The sequence below is a fragment of the Gopherus flavomarginatus genome, chromosome 5, assembly GCF_025201925.1.
Source record: "Gopherus flavomarginatus isolate rGopFla2 chromosome 5, rGopFla2.mat.asm, whole genome shotgun sequence".
NCBI classification, from domain to species: domain Eukaryota; kingdom Metazoa; phylum Chordata; order Testudines; family Testudinidae; genus Gopherus; species Gopherus flavomarginatus.
In genome coordinates, this window is record NC_066621.1 from 58,831,726 (window position 1) to 58,854,241 (window position 22,516).

Genomic DNA, 22,516 nt, shown 5'->3' on the forward strand with positions numbered 1-22,516 from the left:
GATGCAAGTCCAGCTGCAGTTTGGAATGGAAAGAGGGATTGGTCCTATTCCTGGGTCTGGCCTTTCTCCTGGTGTCCTTGGCCCAAGTTTTACCCTGGGAACTTTTACCCAGCAGAGCTCCTCCTTTCATATTTTGTGGTGGACAGGAATGAAAGGGAGTTTCTATCCTTATACTCAGGACTCTCTCTAAACCCAGGGGTGTGTGGGACTCTGCCTTGTGCAGGCATATACCATACACTGAGCAGAACCTCTTCCTTCACCAAGAAGCATCTGTCTCCTGGCTGCTGCAATAAGCCTCCACACTCCTTCCATAGATGTTACTGTTCCGTCTAGTGTCAAAGGAATAGTGAAGGTTCAGGCAGACACCATTCCTCAGGGCTAGAGAGAGGGAAGTGAAGATCCCAGCATCCATACTCACAAGTCTTGAAAGCCTGGTGATGAGTAGAGGCAGAGTATAGATCACAGCAATTCTCCCACTTCAGGCAGTGGGCTGAAGGAAGCATGTAAAAATCTCAGGAGAGGAACAGGAGCAACAGCATGAGGGTCCCACAGAAAGATGATGGTTGACAGCAGCTGTAGCTGATTTTGTTGGGTGAGGGGCAATTAATTACTTTTGTGGGGGAAGAGGCAGCAATGGCAGTAATTGATGTTGAAGGGGATGAGAGAGAGAAGGAAAAGGGTGAGGAAGGTTATGATTGAGAGGACAAAGGGAAAATGAGGAGCAAGGTTTTTATAAGCCACGTACTTGCATATACATAATTCCTGCAAAACAGGGGAGCTGTTCTTCCCTGGTCTCTGTGGCTCCCCTATCCTGCAACCACTTCTACTGCCACTAACTATGAAAAGATCTCCACAGCCCACTCTCTCATTTTCTCCCTTGGTCTTCAGATTGTTCCATCAGACCTCTTCTACCATGAGGAGGATAAGGTAAACAGAGGGAAAGATCTCTGTAGATAGTCCTATTAAAGAATGGAGCCTAGAAAAATCTGAGGGACAGGAGAGTGAGAGAGAGACAGAAGAAGAAGAAAGATCTTGCTTGCTGCAATTCTAAACTGAGGTATAAAAGCAAGACTGTCACTGGATAAGCCAGGAGGACTGAATCACTGCTCTATTTGCACTGCTGGAGGCAGAGAACTGGACATTAAGAACAGAATGGGTGTTCTGACTCATGATAAGTCTGAAGTGCCTCTTATTTGCAGGAAGAGTGGTGCAGCCCACATGTCCCACACTGGATGAAGAGATCAAGATCCAGAATTCTATGTTTCTCAGAATGAAAATAAGTTATGCAAAGTGGAGACCAAGGTACATGTAGGCTGGATTTTGTACTGTGGAATTTTCCAGAGCATTTTATAAAAGCATTGGTATTATACAATGTATGAGATATGACATAGATAAATCAGTATGTTCTATATTGTGTTTATGTTTATACAGATAAGCAGTATGTTCTCTCATACAACTTTATCTACTGGAGCAGATCAGCAATCCAACACTTCAATTCTGCGAGGTTGTAATAACACACAGCAGCTGCTATTAAAATGGGGAACAGCTAGTATATGATCTAACATATGATTTATTAGCCTTCAAGGACCAATTATTACAATTAAATTCTATAGATAAGTACATGGTACATTAATTGTGTTTAGTTAGTAAATACTTAGTAATATCCAACAAAGCCTAGAATGGTATATAATTTATATTTAAATCAAGGGTTTCGACTAGATGTGCTTTTTTCTAAATTACTAACACACTTACATTACACAGGCAATACACATAATTTAAAAATTATAGCTTAGAATTCCTGCTAACTTACTGTTACTAAGAGTCTGGAACTATCCTAAGGTAGAGGTAGATTAATAAGGTATGCTTTCTTTAAGGTTTGTTTCAACTGAACTAAAGTTATACCACCAATATCTGACCCCCCAAAAAAGTATCTTTCAGCAGTGGCACTTACCTTCCAAAATGATTCATTTCAATAATATTTGCATTAGGCTGGGCAGGGTTAGAGTTCTTAAAACACAATATAGTGGCTCTATTCAAAAGCTACAAACAGGTATTATTGGGGGGCTGACTTGGATACCTGGGTATCTAAACCATTGCTCAAAGCAAAGAGTTGCTACAATTTCTAGTCCTACCTTTATATTTAATTTCATTTCATTTTCTTCATCAGTTTCACTGCTTTTAACTAAAATGTTTTCCAGTTTTAGATCTCTATGAACAATATCTGTCAAGGAAGAGAACAATAAATAAAAATGTATTTATCACTTGTAGTCAAAATATTCTGACAAATATTTTTATCTTGTGGAAATTACTCATTCAAATGAGTTTCAGTTTCAATGCATTTAGCTTTCCATTACTTAAAAGGAAGGAGTATTTGCCCTTTGATCCAAGGAGTCTTATATGAAGATTCCAAATCTGGATCAAATTTGGATCCATCTTCCCGATGATCTGTAATAAGAAAAACAGTTTGCATTGCTCTGTGTTATACAGTAGCAGACCTGTGAACATCTTATAGAAAAAAAATAGTGGATTACAGATTTACAAAATGTGCATATACACCTCTACTTCGATATAACACTATCCTCAGAAGCCAAAAAAATCTTACTGCGTTATAGGTGAAACAGTGTTATATCGAACTTGATTTGATCCACCGGAGTGCACAGCCCTGCACCCCTGGAGCACTGCTTTACCGCGTTATATCCGAATTCGTGTTATATCGGGAAGTGTTATAACAGGGTAGAGGTGTATTTTCATAAATATGATCTCATTTCATATCCAAGAGACCAAAGGGGATGGGACTGTAGATTTCTTTATTCCCCTTTCTCTCCCCACCAAAAATAAATAAAAAAGAACAAGGAGTACTTGTGGCACCTTAGAGACTAACAAATTTATTTGGGCACTTTGGGTTTTAGCCCATGTAAGCTTATGCCCAAATAAATTTATTAGTCTCTAAAGTGTCACAAGGACTCCTCATTAATTTTGGTTTCAGAGTGGTAGCCGTGTTAGTCTGTATCAGCAAAAAGAGAGAGAAGACCAAAGCGGTACTTGCCTTAAAGAAGGGGCCATTCCACAGACAAGGAATCATATGTTTGGGTGGGAGAAAAAGAGGAGCTGCTAATTCCTCCAACTAATTCCAAAATATAGAGATGAATAAAATTTTCTGTGTTATTCAAATACAAATCTTCATACTCCTACAATATAGGGAAAAATAACTGGATACACTGAACTCTAGTTTTCTGGCTGAATTGGTTAACTCTGTCATGGACTGTGTAAGATTTTAATGCTTCTCTGGGGTGAATTAAAATGCTGATGTTGACTGCATCTCACCAAGTGGAAGACAGACAATTAAGGAATATCTAGAGCACTCCATGCCTGCTTCTTTCTCTCTGCTGTAATAAGACTATTTACTTAGCAGCTGAAAAATGTTAACGCTGTAATGCAAAGTGGTTGAGACTTAAGAAGAAATTCATGTTATTGTCAGATGGATGGTGCTGGAACAAAGAAGCAAAAGGAAATGTTAACAGTTTAAATATTAGGGGGAAAGCACTAATGTAGGATTCTTCACTTCTAGGTCACAGGGACACCAGTACTCTAGGACATAAATAATATATATTTATAAACAGAGCTCACTGTTACTCTTAAACAAAAAACTGACATTCAGAGTCAATTAATAAATGCAAGAAATGAACATCCTTGCCTTTTTTGTGAAGATACGCTATTGCTGATGCAAGGCTTTGAATTATGTGCCTTGTCTCGTTCTCTGTAAAGCATCCTTTCCTGTGAAGAATTTCTTTAAGTTCTCCATCCTCGCACAGCTCCATTACAAGGAACATCCGCTAATATTAATAAAGAACCAAAATAGTGATTTTCTTTTATATACAAGATTGAGTATTTTGAGTACTAAAATGAACTCTCAAATTTTCAAGAACATGTACAACAAAAATTTAAAAAATGGATTTTAAAGACTGTTCTAAGAGTTCATTCAGCATATTGTCAACTTCTTAAAAAAGAGAATCTTATAGCAGCATCGCTAAGCCTAAAGGCACAACATGATCTTCTTTAATGACTACAAATAAAGCTATAAATACATATCACATGAGCAAGCTTTGACTAGTTAAATAGAAAAGATCAAATATATTCTTACAGTTCATCAAAACCGATCTGTGCCACTGTAATGGACATCATACAGTGGCATCACTACAGTGTCCTTGAGCTTTGTGCTGTCCAACACAGCAACAACCAACCCCCTTTCACAAACTGTGAGGTAAGTGACTAAAAAAAATGACACTAATTCACTCTCAAAAAAGCTTCCATCAAGCTCTGGTCTTCCAGCTATTTCTGAGAAAATGGGACAAATCAAAACGGAAAGCTAGCTTCCGTCTAGGTGTTGTCTGCCACACTGCAACCAGCGGACTTCCCCCTTACACAGTGCTACAACAAACATGACGAGAAAAAAAATAAACTTCACTATGACAGTACCAGACTATAAACTAGCTAATCCTGAAAGAAAAGAAATAATTGGGTTGTGAATTTACAAAAGAAAAAAAAATGTAAAAACCAAGGCCAAATCTATGCTGGCCAAACAGAAGAGTTATCTGCTCCTGTTAGAGACAGGCACATAAGTAGGCCCAGCAAGCTAATTCCTTTAAACAAGAAATGACAACACATGGACTTTGATTATCTTTTCAACTGCTGGCAGAAGGATTTATATTTACTGCCTAGAACAGCCTAGGAAAAAATTAGGAAGAATTAAAATGTACATTTCTCCACAATTTTCTAGTCACTAGGTGAGGAGAAATGTCCTATAAGAGAGGGGAGTGTACAAGAAAGCAAGAGGAATTATCTCAGAATGCAGAAAAGAAAGCATCTATTGATCTCTGCATCTTTCATTAAATATTAATAGCATTCAGAATATTGCAATTAATGAACCCTTACCTTCGGGGTCTCAAACACCTCTTCTAAATGTATTATGTGCTCATGGTTCACTCTTTTTAAGATGCTCACCTCCCGTTCAAGTAGCTTCACAGCAGAGCTTCCAGCCTTAATTTTAGATGGAAAATGTATTTTACAGAGCATGACAATATTCATGATATGACCATATATATTCCACAATGGTAATTTCTGTTAAAGAAATCTACAGAACGTGTTAAACAAATGAACACGTCTTACATTTAGAAAAAGAGTTACAAAATAAATCCTATTGTACTTTGGGGTTGCTACCATTATATTTTAGCTTTTCAACTAATAATGTCTTACATTTATATACAGTCTTTCCATCATAAACCTTTCTGAAGCACTTCATAAAATTGTGTGCAGGTTTATACACGTGCATACATGTGAGAGAGAAAATAGTAATTACTTTTCCTAAGATGGGAAAAATGTGAGAACACACATATGTGTGAGAGACACAAAAACATGGAAAGAACATGACCACTGTTTAACATACACAGCAACACTACACAAACATTCAAGACAGAAAATGAAGAAGAATATCAGGGGAATGCAGATAAACAAAACGTAATTACTCAAGTTGGAAGCTGGCCAGCTCACTGGAGCTAACATCTCTAATCCTGTGAACATTTGCAAGGGGATCTCAAATGAACGTAAATGATTTTTGTCTTGTTCATTAGAAAGTAACAGACAGAACAGCACCTCTTAACACCACACTGGGCTTTGGCTTAGTACCAACTTAGATGGAAGAGTACAATCTATTCGTCCTGGAGGTCTCCCATCCAAATATGATCAGACCTAAGCTTACTATTCTTGTCATATGATAAGACATGATTATTAGAACCATATTTTCCTAACCTGTTTGCAGTAACTTAATTAAGGAGAATTAATCATTGTCAGTTTAGCAATGTTTGATAATGGTAAAACTATGAGCAGTAATACAACAATAGCTCTAAATCTGGAACAGCTAGTAGCCTGTCACACACCAAAATAACAGGGGCTACTAATATTAATTTTTAACAGTATTGCACCTTTTCAAGGTCTGTCATTCAGCCATAAAAAAAAGTTAGTTGGTGGCTGAAATTTGGCATGTAAGCTCTCAGACTATGTTCACATAGTTTTTTTTAATGTAAATCATCATTAAAATCAGTTAAGCTAATATTTTGTTTTATTTAGGATTTTAAAAAATTATTTAGCAAAAAAGAAATAAACTTTAAATGGTATTCACTTAACATCCAATGTTCTCTAAATAGATTTGGATAATTAAGGGTCTGATCCGGCAAACTTTTTCTTCAATTGTGACTCCATGTAGGAGTAAAAACCCCAATTTCCATTTTTATATTACATTTTTAATATTTAAAACTTGATGTGTCTCACTTTCTGCTACAAGGAAGAGATAATGAGAATATCAACTAAACAGTGAGAGTAAATACATGCACTTATTGCAATGTGAGTTTTGGATACACAAAGATATTGAGGAGAGGCACAAAGATACTGCAGAAACTGATTGGATAGAAAATCAAAGGAAAAAGTAAGACAGGTTTAAAATAAATCAGAGATCTACATAATATTTACCTTTTCCCTATTAACTTTTTTTATTGCCCATTTTTTGCCGGTTTCCTTGTGTTTTACTTCAATTACTACCCCAAAGCTGCCTTGTCCTAATTTTCTTCCGAAACAATAGATTTGCTAAGGAAACAGAAACCAGAAAAAGAGATTTTGTTTTAAAAACTTTGGTGGCAAAATATAGTTGTCATTGTTAAAAGTATCTGAATTGGAATGTTTAAAAGATCTCTTTAACAGGAGATGATGAATCCTGCTCATGTACACCAAGATTCATTTTTAAGAGAACACCTGTTCCAATTGTCAATACCAGTTGATATAAGAGGCTAGACTGTGATGAGTTATGTAGATCTCAGTATGAATTCTCCATCTGAAAATTCTGTGGGCAAATCAATAAAGAATTTTGTTTCATCATCTGACTATTTATTATCCACAAATTAGAGTGCTGGACACAGTTACAAAAGAATAATAGATAATGTAGGTTAAACAAACATTATGCACACCTAACACAGGCAAGACCCCAAGCATGTTCATGGTAGTTTAGCCTTAGAACAGCAGCATTCAAATATGCTGTGAAACAAAATACACAAAAATCACAATTCTTCTATACTTACAAGAGGCAAATTTAAGTTTCCTGTGTATCTGTGATTTGTAAACTTGTATGTAAATAATATGATAGGTTCTCATTAAATGCCTATTGCAATTGCTGGAAGCCTTTCAACAACTTCAATGGTGATTGGGATCAAGTTAGAATCATAGAATCATAGACTGTCAGAGTTGGAAGGGACCTCAGGAGATCATCTAGTCCAACTCCCTGCTCAAAGCAGGACCAATCCCCAGACAGATTTTTACCCCAGTTCCCTAAATGGCCCTCTCAAGGATTGAACTCACAACCCTAGGTTTAGCAGGCCAATGAGATCTTAAACATTTTTTTCCTTTTAAGCAAAAGCTTAGTACTTTAAACGTGAGCAACAAAGGAAACTACTGGGTTTGTGCTCCAGTTTTATTTCTATTACAAAGATACGATTTCTAAGACAAGATATTTCTAATGTATTAAGGTCCAGTTATGTTAATTTCAACACATTTCCAAAAAGTAACAGAAACAAATACAAGAGAACAACAAATGTGTGTTGTGAACCCTTTACAGACTTCTCAGCACACCTACAGATGGATCTTTTGGTTAACTTTTCTGCACTGGCATATAGGCCCAATCAATGAACTGTTTATTTGGGTCTGTTCCTTTTCATAGAGGGGTAGGGGGCAGGGATGTTCTCTTAGTTAAGAGTAAATTCATTGCTCTAACAAATTAATATCCTGAGACACAGAATGGACTGCAAATGAAGTGCTGCACTTCTAACCACACACAGCAGGTCATTTTAGAGCTCTGGTTTCTGCCTCTTTGAAGCAAAATTCATGGAGAAAACAAATCTTCATTAACCAAGCATTTTGAAGTCAGATGATAGGTGTTTCTGTCTCTCATTAGGGGTTTTCTTCTTTTAAGTGTGAGATAAATGAGCAGGAAGAATAGGATTCAAAAATAGCAGGAATACCCCTTTTATTTTGGTACTTGTTTAAAAAAAAAAGAGATATCCTCTCACTTAAACAGGAGGAGAAAGACTTTTGGTATTGGCTTTTTCAAAAGGTCTCATAGCTGTACAGTGGTAGCAGGGAAAGGATCTGGACTCCTGAACAGAGGAGTCTAGCTCCTTGTTAGCTAAACATAGTCAACAGGAGCCTTAAGACGGAAAATCAGGACTCAGGTTCCCTTGGATGAAAAACAGCTGCAATCTATTTTAGGAATAAGGTGCTGAAATATCAAATTGTTCTTTTTTGGGAAAAAAGGGAAGCTCAAATTCCCAGAAATGATTAAAATGTTATACAAACAAAGCTAAAAGTCTGTATCTGCTGACGCAAAACAGTTAAACCTAAGGTTCAGTAGGATATTATTAATGATAAAAGTTGCTACATACCTGAATAGCAGCTCCATCATCTATTCGTGTGTGAGGAACTTTGCTTTCTGCACTACTGCTGCGAGCTGACTGGGTGAGCATTTTTCTATAAGATTCTATTAGCTCTGATTTTGGCATCTTTATACAAAAATATGAAGCATGAAATTAAACTACAATTCACTATTTTAAAAATTCTTAGAAATTTCAGTATTGTAAGATATAGAATACACTAAATCACAGTATGTAACTGTTTAAAAGATTAACAAGATTTAAAAATCAATTACAGGATTCCATATAGCCTAAGATTAATAATCAATAAATTGAAGATATCTATCCAGAATTGCGTAAAAAACAAGAATATGTTTTGTCTTTTGCAGGTCTCTATTGCTTGTATTCAATGGGCTACATTCTGTGTTAGTGTAAATGGAACTATTCCATTAAGGGCAGCAGACTTGTATCTGCTTACAGAGGGGCTTAACTGGACAGGAAGTGGCTCAAAAACTTGATCATAATAACCACATTTAGTAACACGGCATCTTTAGACACAATTTACTTTACTGGGCTGTTCAAAGTGGTGCCAATATATTATGGAAACATCATATGGTCCTACACTGCCAATTTTAATGTGTGTTTTTGAATTTTTCTCACACACAAACAAAATGATCACGCTAGAGTTCCTAGTGAAGCTGGTCAGAAAATTTTTAACTAACCAGGTTTTTGTCAGAAAATACATGTGTGTCAAAACCAAAACTTTTTGTGGGAATGTACCAATTTCGACAAAACTTTCATCAGGAAATGGTTTCGCAGGTCTAGGGTGAACTTTCTAGTCAAAACTAAAAGGAAGGTTGGGGGCCGGGGGGAGAGAAACCAAAATGGGTCAGGCACTCACTTAGGATGTGGGAGACCCAGATTCAAAGTTCCTAGTCTGAATCTATTGGCTATTATAATTGGATCTCTCAATCTCTCCTGTTACAGCTATTCCACTTTGTATAAATAAAATATTCATTGGGCCAGAGAGAAAAAGGGAGAGAGACTGACTATAGCCCTGTGGTTAGAGCACTCACCTAGGATGCAGTAAATCTGGATTCAAGTTCCTGTTCCAATAAATATTTAATTATTTATACAAAGTGGGACAGCTCCAATAGGAGAGATTGAGAAAGACCCACCTCAGAAAACCAAATAGTCTGGTGGGTAGGGTTTACATCTGGGATGTGGAAGATCCACGCTCAAGTCCCTGGTCTGAATCAACATATTCCAGGATGATGCATTCTCTCTTCTTTGAAAAACCTTCAAAAGGTCTTGGTTTCCTCCCAGTACCAAATAGGAAAATTTCTGAAATCTCAAAGAAGTTAATGGAATGAGCAAACCATTTCCTGTCCAGTTCTAGAGCCTAGCAGTCTGATTCTCAAACATTTAATTTCTTGCATGGTAGAGTACGGCAGTGCCACAGACACATTTTAATCTTTTGTGGAGGTAAACATTACAGCCATTAGCCAAAATTAATGACCAAGACCCCATTGAGCAAAGCATTTAAGTACTTAGCTGTAGACATTTATTGATGTCAATCATACTATTCACATGCTTGGAGGCAAGTCCTTACTCATGTGCACAAAGTTAAACATTTGCCTATGTGCTTTGCTAAATTGGGACCTGAATGAAGAGGTCATAATACTCTTAATCAGAGGAGTTCTAATTGTGTTTAAAAATTATTGTGTGTTGGGTACAGTGCTTTCCGTAGGATTTATGGGGCCCGATGCAGTATTATTGAACTGGTACCCTTATGCCTGACAGCAGCCTGGGCTCGCACGTGTATTTTAAGGGTGGTCTTTTGAAGGATTTATTTTAAAAACTGTATGTCTGAAGATCCAAGCATTTAAGACTAAAGATGAATACTCAGATTGTGCATTTTTAAAAATCTATGGAATGATTTTTTAGAGATGCGATTTTATAATCTTCAGCAATACACTAATGAAATATTTTTAAAGCAAATTTTAAACTAAGGTCCTGTAGACTAACATGTTCTGAGTAAATATTACAGTAATGCACAACTGTTTTTGTCAGTAAATTAAGAAACTGACAGTATATACCTGGGGGTTGGCAAATGCCTATTAAATGGCTACACCAGCACTTGAATTGCTCTTTAACAGTTTCAATGTTGTGCTAATAGATCTGGCAGGCTAGAGGGCTTTTTCATTTTTAAGTTACTAGATCCACTCTGGAGGAAGACTCACCAGGCTGCGGCAGCCAGCTGTGGTGGGAGCCTGTAGGAAGGGTCAGAACAGGGATAGGAAGAGGCAGGCCAAATATTCAGGTGCCCTACGCAGCCATGTATGCTGTGTATGCCCAAGGACAGCCCTGGCTGGGGACACAAAAATTCTTCATATAGAGCTGGTGACTGAATAGAAGGAAAATAGGGATAAATGCTGGCCTTAGTAGGAATGGGCGAACAAGTGCCCTTGACTTTCCTGGTCACAGACTGACCTACAGAAACAGCTTCAAGTGGTAATAACTCTAGAAGGAATTCATTTTACTCACATACTAATGTGATGGACACTATATAAACGCTTGTCATAAATAAAATAAATAATTATCTGCAATAATTATGCCTGATAAGAAAAATATGCTTTCAGTTGATGAGATATGTTACAAAATTGTTTGAAGTAAACTAATGCTGTCATAAATAGATAGTTAAGGGTTAATGTCTCTTTTACCTGTAAAGGGTTAACAAACAGTAAACCTAAAACACCTGACCAGAGGACCAATCAGGAGACAAGATACTTTCAAATCTTGGTGGAAGGAAGCCTTTGTTTGTGCTTTTTGGGTTTTGCTTTGTTCTCTCTGGATTCTGAGAGGGACCAGACATGTAAGCAGATTCCTCCAATCTTTCTGAAAAAAATCTCTTCTGTTCTAATTTTATTAAGTAGAAAAGGCGGTTATAGTCTTTTGATTGTTTTCTGTATTTGCAAATGTGTATTTTGCTGGAAGTATTTTAAATTGTATTTTTGCTGGAGGGAGGCTTCTCTCTAGTGTCTATAAGCTGAAAGACCCTGTAACTTTTACCATCTAAATTACAGAGACAACTTTTACTTTTTTTTTCCTTTCTTTTTATTAAAAGTTTTGCTTTTTAAGAGCTGTTTGATTTTTTTCCCCTTGTTGAGGCTCAAGGGAATTGAGTCTGTACTTACTAGGGAATTGGTGGGAGACCGGGAGAGAGAAGGGAGGGGGGAAAAGGTGGAATCCCTTTGTTTTAGATTCACAGAGCTTGAATCTGTCTATCTCTCCAGGATAGCCCAGGGAGGGAAAGCCTGGGAGGGAGAGGAAAGGGGGAGAAAAAACCTGATTTCTCTGTGTTGTGATTCAAGGAGTTTGAATCACGGTGATCTCCTAGCGTACCCAGGGCGGGAAAGATCTGGGAGAAAGAAAGGAGGGGGAAGGGAAATGGTTTATTTCCCTTTGTTGTGAGACTCAAGGAATTTGGGTCTTGGGGTCCCCAGGGAAGGTTTTTGGGGGGACCAGAGTGCCCCAAAACACTATATTTTTGGGTGGTGGCAGCTTATCAGATCTAAGCTGGTAATTAAGCTTAGAGGAATTCATGCTGGTACCCCATCTTTTGGACTCTAAGGTTCAGATTGGGGAATTATACTATGACAAATGCTATGTGAATCTGACACTGAATTAAATAATAGAAAGGGTTTTTTATATTTTAGAAGATGATCGCCATTCTAATGCAATGTCCTCATTTATTTTCAAGCACCACATATCTCCTGGTAGGTCTAGCATTGGATATTTCCTATATAACAGTGGCCAAATAGTCAGCTACAGGTTTACCATACATAGAACTGCTATTACTAACAGAGATTATTCTACAATATTATCAGATACTCTAAACTATTTACATAGTGAGGGAATAACTGAGGCTGAATGTATTTTAGCTTTCTTTGCTAAATGCATTTCCTGTTTTGTCCCCCCACATACAGAAATGCTGCAAAATAAGTCACTTATGGTATATTCAGATATGACTCACTTAAGAGGATATTGAGTTTGCGTCCATCAATTTAGAAGTGCTTCTTTAAAAGGGGACTCATTTATGTTAATATATCCCAAATGATGGATTTTCTTCTGGCATTCAATTTAAAGTGCTTTTTTCATTTTATTCTTTTCAGATATATATTTATTTAATACACACTCCTCCAATAAAAACTTTTAACACTTCCAATTGTACAATTTTAGAACCTTCAATATTAGAGAGATTATGTTCTGAGATAAATATGTCCCCAATCAATGCATTAACTACTGCAGGAACAATACTTAAAAAAAGAAACTCTGTACATCAATAAGAGTGGCCTAAAAAGAAATTAAAGACAGATAGTCAACTTAAAAAACATACTTTTGTCTGAAATTTTTTACCTACTATTATATAGCATACAATTATTATGATGTACTATTAAAACATTTAAGATAACTATAATTGAAAGATATTAGAGGGGAAAATAAACTGACCAACATATTCAAACCTGGATGCCTAAAGATTCCTAAATCAAAAGCCTGATTTTCAAATGTGCCAAACACAACAGTTCTATTGACTTCAAGGGAATTTGTGAGTACTCAGTTCTTCTGAAAATTAGACCACTTCCATTTAAAGCTTTGCTTCAGCAAAAGCTATTAAGCATGTGCCTAAATCAGTCCTTGTTCAGGACATGATTCAACAAACCATCCTTTAGCAAAGTATTTCAACATACGCGTTACTGAATGGGGTCAAGGGGACCTACATATAGAGTTTCCTAGATTGTTTACTACATGTATTACCAGCACCTCATTTACAGTTAATTGCACTATATAGTCTGACACACATATTTCTTAGGGCTACAATATAATTTGTCTCAGAGTACTACAACTCCTTGGCCTAGCTCTTAGGGAGCAAAAAAAGTCCTCTGAAACAAGGGTTTACTCAACATTTGTTTAAAACTTAGGTTAAAAATGATATAATTCTGTATTCACGTGGTATAATCTTCACTCTAAGTAAAATGTACATCATAGTACATGAATAACTTAGCACTTATAAACCACTTTGCAGTTTCAAAGCATTAACTAATTAATCACATTAAATCCATTTAATATGTAATGTTTTCGTGTCTCTTGAGGTAAGATATTAACACTACATTTCTTTCAAAAGAAAAAAATCAGGAATTTACATGTTTTAATATATTAATTTAATTTGTTCTGTACATGTTCTAATAAATTATTAGATTTTTTTATAATAGTGAAACAGATTATTCCATATAATTGGTCCTATATGGGTATGGTCAAGCACAACTTGTTATTTCATACTCTTCTCATGGTATCCATAATTTCTAGAGAACCAGGGATTTTTAAAAAAACATTACAGATTGTTACATGCAGTACATAAGAGCTAGGAATTATTATTATTAGGTACAAGGCTTCAAAAACATTGTGAATAGGGAAGATGTTTTAGAATGTAGTTAGAATCTGGGCCGTTCTACTATACACACTTATGAGGGCACACCGGGAAATATAGTTCTTATTGTTCTAAGCAGAAATGAGCACTAGTCATTATGAAATAAAACTTGGGTGGGAAGAAATGGTATCTCTAAACCCAGTCTGCTCACCTCTGTTACAAGAGAGATCTGTTCCTCTGACTGGTGAGGTAAGGTGTCATCATGGGACCTTGAAAACTCAGATGTCTCTAGCAGAGCACCTCCGGAGCACATTGGACCCTTGTTGCAATTGGGGCAAAAAAATACAACATTGCTTGGTTGAAATGAAGCGGAGCACTTGGTGCATTTTATGATTTTCTTGCTCTGGCTGAGATCAGTCATCTGTTCAGTGTTGTAGAACTTGCTGTGCAAATTAAATGGTAGCACAAAGACTGGCAGGAATGTGTCCACTGTTGAAGGAAGAACAAAAAGCTGAGGAGAAGACTGGGAAGGTCACAATTAGTGAATCTGTGGCACAAAAAAAAAACCCTTATGTTCTGATTATCAATGTCTGCCACACTGACAAGGAACTAAACTGGTACAACAAAGTATACCAGTTCGTACAGCAGATCTGCAAAAACAGAAGTTGTAGTTAAGAAAATTTTCCTTCAGCTTTTCTACCCACGCCTAGCACAATCAGGGAATCATAGACATTGGAGATGGGAAAAATAAATTCCTGCTTATTACCAATGCAAGGTTGTTTTCCACATTTATTTTCTAGTTGTTTCTTTTTCATAAATGGATATAACATATTTGTTAAAATACTTCAAAATATTTAATTAAACCTAAATAATTGTAACTTGCATGATTATGTTGTTGTTTTGACAAATAAATATGCAGAATTTTCCAATATTGTGTGCAAAATTTTTAATTTTTTGGCACAAAATTCCCTCAGGAGTAACTAATGGCGGGGAAAGGGAAATGAAGGAGGTTCTTTAATAGTGATCATAAAATAGAAGGAGGTTCTTTAATAGTGATCATAAAATAGTTTTGCTCACTTAAAAGAAAAATATTTTGCTAATTTTTTTTTTTAAAGGGCCAACTTTAAATGTTATCCTACATTTCCTGCCTGATTCAAGGTTTTTGCAAGCTGGCAAACTGTGGAATGGTTCTTATCAGATAAGAGTCCTTTCTCAGCTGATCAATGAACTGAAAGATAAATTTCTGGTTAACATTATCAATTAAACTATGCAGAAAAGGAGAGATTTGGTTTTACAAAACCTTCATGGATCTTTCTATCTGGCCAAAACAGACCAGAGGAAATAGTTTAAAAAGTGGAACAGAAAAAGAAAAAGGAAAAGGACCTGCTGCTGCTGTAAATCAAAGCACTTCCAATGGTGGAAAACATTGATCCTACATTGGCTTCTTGCTTCAGACATGTCTTTCAATACACTTTAATCATGTTCTAAGAGTCCTGTGACCTTCCATGCAGCCTTTAGGATATCAATAGAATAGGCTAAGACAGGCCAGCCCCAGAAAGTTTCCAATGCTTTATCAGTTCCTTAAACTCCAGGCGATTGCAGGGGATCTAATCAGCCAATTAGAGAATGAACAATAAGTGACAGAGAACGTTATTTATCACAAGTAGAAAAATGAGAAAAGGTGAAAGGGGAATCCACAGGACAGCAATTCTAGTGGAGACAGGGCATGACATTACACTCCATATTCTTTATGAAAATATACTTGTGATATGGATATGACGTAACTGAGGTGTATTTTATGCAACATGGCTCATGTAAGATATCATTGGAAAGGTTATGATTTACTGAATGCAATTATACAATTTGTATGCCTGTATCATTTCTGCATCTAAAGTTAGGAATATTGACTATGTATCTGTATTTCAAATGGGCTACTCTGGGCATCACCCCCAACTAGCCCTTCAGGTACCACAATGAGAAAGCAAGACAGTGCTAATGGCCCATTAGCAGAGATAATTGACTGTAAGAGAACTTAGTCTTCCTGTGGACTCTCCAGACAGCCCAAGGGTACGGCTACACTTAGAGCTGCACAGCGCTGCCACGGCAGCGCTTTGAAGTGCGAGTGTGGTCGCAGTGCCAGCGCTGGGAGAGAGCTCTCCCAGCACTGCACGTACCTCCCTGTGGGGATTAGCTTACAGCACTGGGAGCCGCGCTCCCAGCACTGGGGCAGTGTTTACACTGGTGCTTTGCAGGGCTGTGATTGCTGCGCTCAGGGGGGTGTTTTTTCACACCCCTGAGCGAGAAAGTTGCAGCGCTGTAAAGCACCGGTGTAGCCAAGCCCTAAGAGCAACGGTGGCCACAGCCTTGCAGAGACATAGGTCCGAGTCACCTGGTTCTGGATACCTCTCTTCCTCTTTTGGAATGCCAGTGTTTTTCCACTGGAAGACAAAAGGTTCCCGCCTTACACAAGAGCTATATATGACAGGGGAGTAACATCATCGAGGTTCTCCTCTGCCTCCCCACCCAAAGAGACCCTGAAAAATACCTGGAAGCAAGAACTGAACTGGGGAGAGAAAGGTTGAGCCCAAGCTGGAAGGGTGTCTAGCTTATAAGTATCAAGCTGGAGTCTCAAGCTGGAGACCAGTGCAGCTGCCTTTCAAGACTTTCTGTAATCTGCCTGCAACAATATCTAGAATGAAAAAATACTATTTGTAACCAATTTCTTTAGTGAAACAAGCTTAGTGTGTGTGTTTTGTTTTATTTGCTTAGTAATCTGCTTTGTTCTGTTTGCTATCTTTTAACCCAGTGGCAGGCAAACTTTTTGGCCTGAGGGCTATGTTGAGTTTCCAACATTGTATGGCGGGCCAGTTAGGGGATGCTGTGCCTCCACAAACAGTCAGGTGTGGTCCAGCTCCCACCCCCTATCCATCCCACCCCCACCCCGCTTCTCACCCCTTGATGGTCCCCCTGGGATTTCTGCCCCATCTGACCCCCCCGTTCCCTGTCCCCTGAGGGCCTCCCTAGGACCCCTGCCCCATCCATGTCCCCCTGCTCCCTGTCCCCTGACAGTCCCTGGACCCTCTACCACCCCATCCAACCCCCCCCCTCCTTCCTGACTGCCCTCTGAGACTCGTGCCCCCATTCAACCCTCCTGTTCCCCTCCCTTTGACACCTATCCACACCTCTGCCCCCTGACCACCACACCGAACTCCCTTGCCCTCTATCCAACGCCCCCTGCTCCCTTACCACGCTGCCTGGAGCATCAGCAGCTGGCGGCGCTACAGCTGTGCCTCCCAGAACACCAGGACAGGCAGCAGCGCCGCCCAGCTGGAGCCAGCCATGCCACTGCGCAGCACTGAGCATCGGGTCAGGCCGGGCAACAGCTTGCAGCCCCACCGCCCAGAGCATTGCGCCGGTGGTGGGGCGAGCTGAGGCTGCGGGGGAGGAGCCAGGGGCTAGTCTCCCCAGACAGGAGCTCAGGGCCCAGGCAGGACAGTCCCGCAGGCCGGATGTGGCCCACGGGCCATAGTTTGCCCACCTCTGTTTTAACCACTTAAAATTCACCTTTTGTAGTTAATAAACTTATTTCTTGTTTATAATATAACCCCATTTGTGCAATTCATAATTGTGCATACCTTCCTCCACACTGAGGGAGGAGGCAGATTTCATAATATATCTTTGGGTCTGCATTCCAAGGGAGGTGGACACCTGAGTGCTGGGGCAAGTCCCTAAAGCAGAGTCTTCCCAGAGCTGATCTCAGTATCTGTGTCACATCAGGTTGCATCTCGAAGGTGGGCAAGCCGTCACACAGGGTATTTGTTAGATTTATCTATTCTCTACTCTTACCAATAAAAACAAAACATGAGGATTTAAGATCCAAACTCCTAATTTAAAAATATAATGTAATCAAGTCCTCAAATATTATAACACACAATTCCTGGCATTAATATCCGCTCCTGTTTCTATCAAATCATGAAAAATGTAAGTTTTATATAACTGAAAAGGTTTTTGTGGAGCAAGGAGAGAAATTTGGTGTATTTTTTTAAAATATAGCAGGGCAATGGGGTACATGTGGTGCAAACAGGGAAACAGCAGAGGGAGAAGAAAAAGTAAATAATTCATGTTTGAGTATGCTAGCAATGGGCACCTAGAAGTAGGGTGACCAGATGTCCCATTTTTATAGGGACAGTTCCGTTTTTTGGGACTTTTTCTTAAGTAGGCGCCTATTATCTCCCATCCGTCCCGTTTTTTCACAGTTGCTATCTGGTCACCCTACCTAGAAGCATAAGGAATGTTTTTCTCACATACTTGTAGCCATCTATTTTTGCCACTGTGAATTAAAAGTGTGATCAAAGCACAATCTGAAATTACTTTTCCTTTACAACTCAAAAGTGTTTTTAAGTGCTTTCGATCAAAGTTAACAACTGTGAGGGATCCAGGAGAGACTGGAACTCAGAGATACATACAATTGTTATTTGACAAGGCAGGTCGTCAAGGTTTTTTCCCCACTTTGAACTTTAGCGTCCAAAAAGTGGGGACCTGCATGATCACTTTTAAGCTTAAATTACTAGCTTAAATTTAGTAGGCTGCCACCAGCCAAAATATAGTGTTTGGCACACTTCCTGTAACCCCAAAAACTTTCCCTGGGGAACCCAAGACCCAAACCCCTTGGGTCTTAAAACAAGGAGAAATAAACCATTCCCTCTCCTTTCCCCCTCTAGACTTTCCCCTCCCTGGGTTGCCTTGGGAAGCTATACAGATCCAAACTCCTTGGATCTTAAAACAAAGAGAAATTAACCATTCTCTTCCTTTTCCCCTCCACCAATCCCTGGTGAGTTTAGACTCAATCCCTTGGATTCCAAAACAAGGAAAAATCAATCAGGTTCTTAAACAGAAAGTTTTTAATTAAAGAAAGAAAAAGTAAAAATTATCTCTGTAAAATCAGGATGGTAAATGCTTACAGGGTATTCAGATTCATATAGACGAGAGGGAGTTCCCCTCCACTAGCCTGAGATTCAAAGTTACAGCAAACAGAGGTAAAAATCCTTCCAGCAAAATACACATTTACACGTTAAGAAAACAAACATAAGACTAATCCGCCTTTCCTGGCTAGTGCTTACTATTTTGAAACATGAGAGACTGATTCAGAAAGATTGGAGGAAACCTGGGTGTACGTCTGGTCCCTCTTAGCCCCAAGAGCAAACAACGAACAAAACGAACAGCACAAAGACTTCCCTCCACCAAGATTTGAAAGTATCTTGTCCCCCCATTGGTCCTCTGGTCAAGTGTCAGCCAGGTTCACTGAGCTTCTTAACCCTTTACAGGTAAAAGAGACATTAACCCTTAACCATCTGTTTATGACACAGGTATATTAATGGCCACTTTTTCTGTTTGTGAAAAGAGGAATGTTCACACACTTGAAATTTCAGCTTTCTGGTGGGTAAAAGTATTAACTTCTAGTTCTCACAGGCCATGAAATATTGGATCTTAAATATGCGTCTCATGAATATGTATTTTCTTTTACTTCAATTCAAACATGATTTTAGCAGCTATGGTACTCAGAACTGAGATTTTCAATGTTATTGCTTATTAATCTCTAATCTGAGCAGATCTGCTTCTAAACCTCACAACTGTGAACTCATCAATAACTGACTTCCTCTGTGGCCTCAAGAAAGTCATTTCACTTCTCTGCCTCATTTTCTTTATCTGCTAAATTAAAATAATTCTACTTCCCATACTATGTTGTTGTCAATGTTTGGTAAATGTTAATGTCTGCAAAATACTTTAAACAGAAAGTACAATACTGGTGCTCTATATTATTATTTTAACCTGCTATTGTTATTTTAAATGTAATATGACAGCACCTAGGAAACCCAAAGTACTTACTAAGACACATTCTAGTAAACTTGCAAATACTTTTAGGTTCAATATATTTTTCTAAACTCTGGTACTGGGGCATTCATTAAAAAGAGAAAAACTGAATCCTTGTCCCTTGCTAATGAAAAACCTATCAGATGTTCAAAATAAAGCTAGCAATAATCATAGAACTAGCATTCTCTCAGCAGGCTGATCCAAGGCAACAGGGAAGTTGACAAAAATCTTATCTGAAGCACTGAACTGGAAAAAAAAATGCATCTAGTAGCATTTGTTTATCAGTGTGTTATCATGCACTGCAATAGCTGATCCTGCCAATTAATAAAAGTAATATATAACCATGCATGGAGGAATATTTGCATTCATGAGTAGCTATTGGGGTGCCTAGTGACACACACTGTATGTACACCTACAGAAAAGACTGTCCAACTCTGTTTTAAAATAAATGTGAAAGTGGCATTTTTATAATAGACACCAAAGTAACTTCTCCCTTACTTACTAGCCATTTTTCTTAGAGGCTTGCAATTTTCCTCTTTCATCTTGGCTCCTTTGTAGGCAGCACAGGTAGAATGTTAGACCAAGAAGATGAAGCACTTCTATATTACATTGTACAAAATCTTTAAACAGGTTCACTATCAGTAATTCACAGCCGTAAAAGTACGTGTAAAAATACCATTAAAACCGGTGAAAGTAGGCCATCCAATCTTTTTAATCAAGCAGGTTAAATTATCATACTTAAGAGATATGCCAAAGCCCTTTTAGGTGCTGTTACTATTCACAACCAATTTTTCTAGGGCAACAAAAGCCAAATAAAAATAACCACAGACAAATCTTGTCATTGATTCCCCTGACCTGTAACAAACAGTCAGGACATGACTCTTGAACTGGAAGATTGTCTACTTATAGTGTAATATACTTATTGTCTACTTATAGTGCAAGCGAAGATTGTCTACTTATAGTGCAACCCTTTGTTGTTAATTTGACTATTTTGATGTCATCACAATTTTGTTTAAAAAGTTGTTAACTGAGCCAAACAAGTGGCTCAGGTAGCTGCACCCACAAATCTGTATGACTGGTTTTGAAATGAAATGCACTGTACTGCCAAGTAAAAGGTTAGGTTTGGGAGCAACACTTTGGCTCCAAGTTCACAAAACCAGAGAAACCAGGCAAATTGTTGATGTACGTGACAGGATGGTTTTGCTCTTTAACAGTCTCCCTTTTTTTATGTTGTCCCATTGGAATTCTGTTCTTTCCTGTTTTTTGTTTTGTGTGGTGTGAGGGTGATATGAAGTGTGCAATGCAGACAGGGTTTTTTTCTCTCATTAGTCACTGCAGTGTTCGTCTCTTCTCCTTCTCAAAAAATAAGGAAAAATGGCAAATAGGCAAATACATCCTCCTGTGTAAAAGCTAATGCTGTTGGTCAAGTTGCTAATGACTGGAACAGCCATATCAGCCAAGCCCTGGGGTACTAGCCCTGGGGAAAGGAAACTAGCAATAAAAGCTTTAGTTCAGAGCTAACTAGTGGCCATGAAATTATTTTGGGCTAAGATCCCTTTTTCATTATTTAGGGTAATCTTTGTTGTGTCTGGGAACATTTTGGTTTTGGTTCATTCCTCTATGGTGAGATAGAAATAGATTACAAAAATCTATTTTCTTTTCTGGAGCACCCCGTTTTCTTTACAAGCCACCACCACTTGGTCTCTGTGACCATGATATCTTTGGATTTCAAAAGACAAAAGACCATTGTCTAAGTGCTGCTTACAAAGTGATTGTTGAAGCAGTATTAACTGCAGCCCAAGATGACTGCTGAAGCAGCATTATCCGCAGCCTTAGCAGAGGCTATGCATTCCACCCTCCTGTAGTGAGTAACCTAACAATATAGGCGATACTATTATGGAAGGGGATAGGACCAACACTTTGGGGAGAAGGAAATCATTGGCCTCACCATCTACAGCTAGAGAGAAAAACAAAGAAGAAAACCCAAAAAGGGGGGAAATGATTAGCCACAGCAAGCCAAAACAACTAAACCTACCAGAAACTAATTTTATCTTATTAGCGTACCACTTTTCACATACATGCTAGATATGGAAATATTTCTCTTGAGCACCTACTTATTAAATATGCTTGCAAGTGTGCTTGTTACTGTCCAAAAATGACAATATTTTAACTCAAACTTAAATATACAGAATGCAACACTCAGCCATACAAAGCAATAGAGTGGATCGACCACACAGGCACAAATGAATAATTAACTCAGAGACTTCAACTAATAACTTTTCTCCTATAAAGTGTTGCTGTCTGTAGTTTTATTTAAAGTGCATAATCATGTCAATTTTTTGTCTGCAGAGATCAAACATTTTAGGGTGCAATGTTAAGCATTCCCTAAATATCCAGAGAAGAAGAATAACCTGGCAGTCCAGCCAAAAATGAAAGCCATCATCTAGACAATAGAGCAACACAGAGAACTGACCGTCTCTTCTGGGCAGATTTAATTGTTTTTAGAGAGACAAAGTGGATGAGGTAATATCTTTTATTGGACTAGTTTCTGTTGGTGAGAGAGACAAAACTTTTGAGCTTACACAGAGCTCTTCTTCAGGTCTGGAAAACATACTCAGAGGGTATGTCTACTCTGCAATTAGACACCCACGGCTGACCCATGTCAGCCGACTTGGACTCATGAGGCTTGGGTGTAGGAGCTGTTTAACTGCAGTGTAGGTTTTGAGCTGGACAGCAGCCTGAGCTCTGGGACTCTTCCATCTCACAGGGT

General features: G+C 38.3%; 1 protein-coding gene across 7 annotated transcripts in view; it reads right to left on the bottom strand.

Moving 5' to 3' along the window:
* The window catches only part of STK33 (serine/threonine kinase 33), a 91,759-nt gene that overhangs the window by 32,048 nt on the left and 37,195 nt on the right, over positions 1 to 22,516 (bottom strand). For all 7 annotated transcript variants that reach the window (XM_050954551.1, XM_050954550.1, XM_050954548.1 and 4 more), the window contains 6 exons: positions 14,087 to 14,364; positions 8,481 to 8,597; positions 6,523 to 6,636; positions 4,933 to 5,037; positions 3,695 to 3,833; positions 2,133 to 2,221 (listed from right to left, as the gene is read on the bottom strand). In XM_050954551.1, coding sequence (XP_050810508.1) covers positions 2,133 to 2,221; positions 3,695 to 3,833; positions 4,933 to 5,037; positions 6,523 to 6,636; positions 8,481 to 8,597; positions 14,087 to 14,296 — 774 coding nt within the window. In that variant the 5' untranslated portion in view covers positions 14,297 to 14,364. The remainder of the gene's footprint in view (positions 1 to 2,132; positions 2,222 to 3,694; positions 3,834 to 4,932; positions 5,038 to 6,522; positions 6,637 to 8,480; positions 8,598 to 14,086; positions 14,365 to 22,516) is intronic.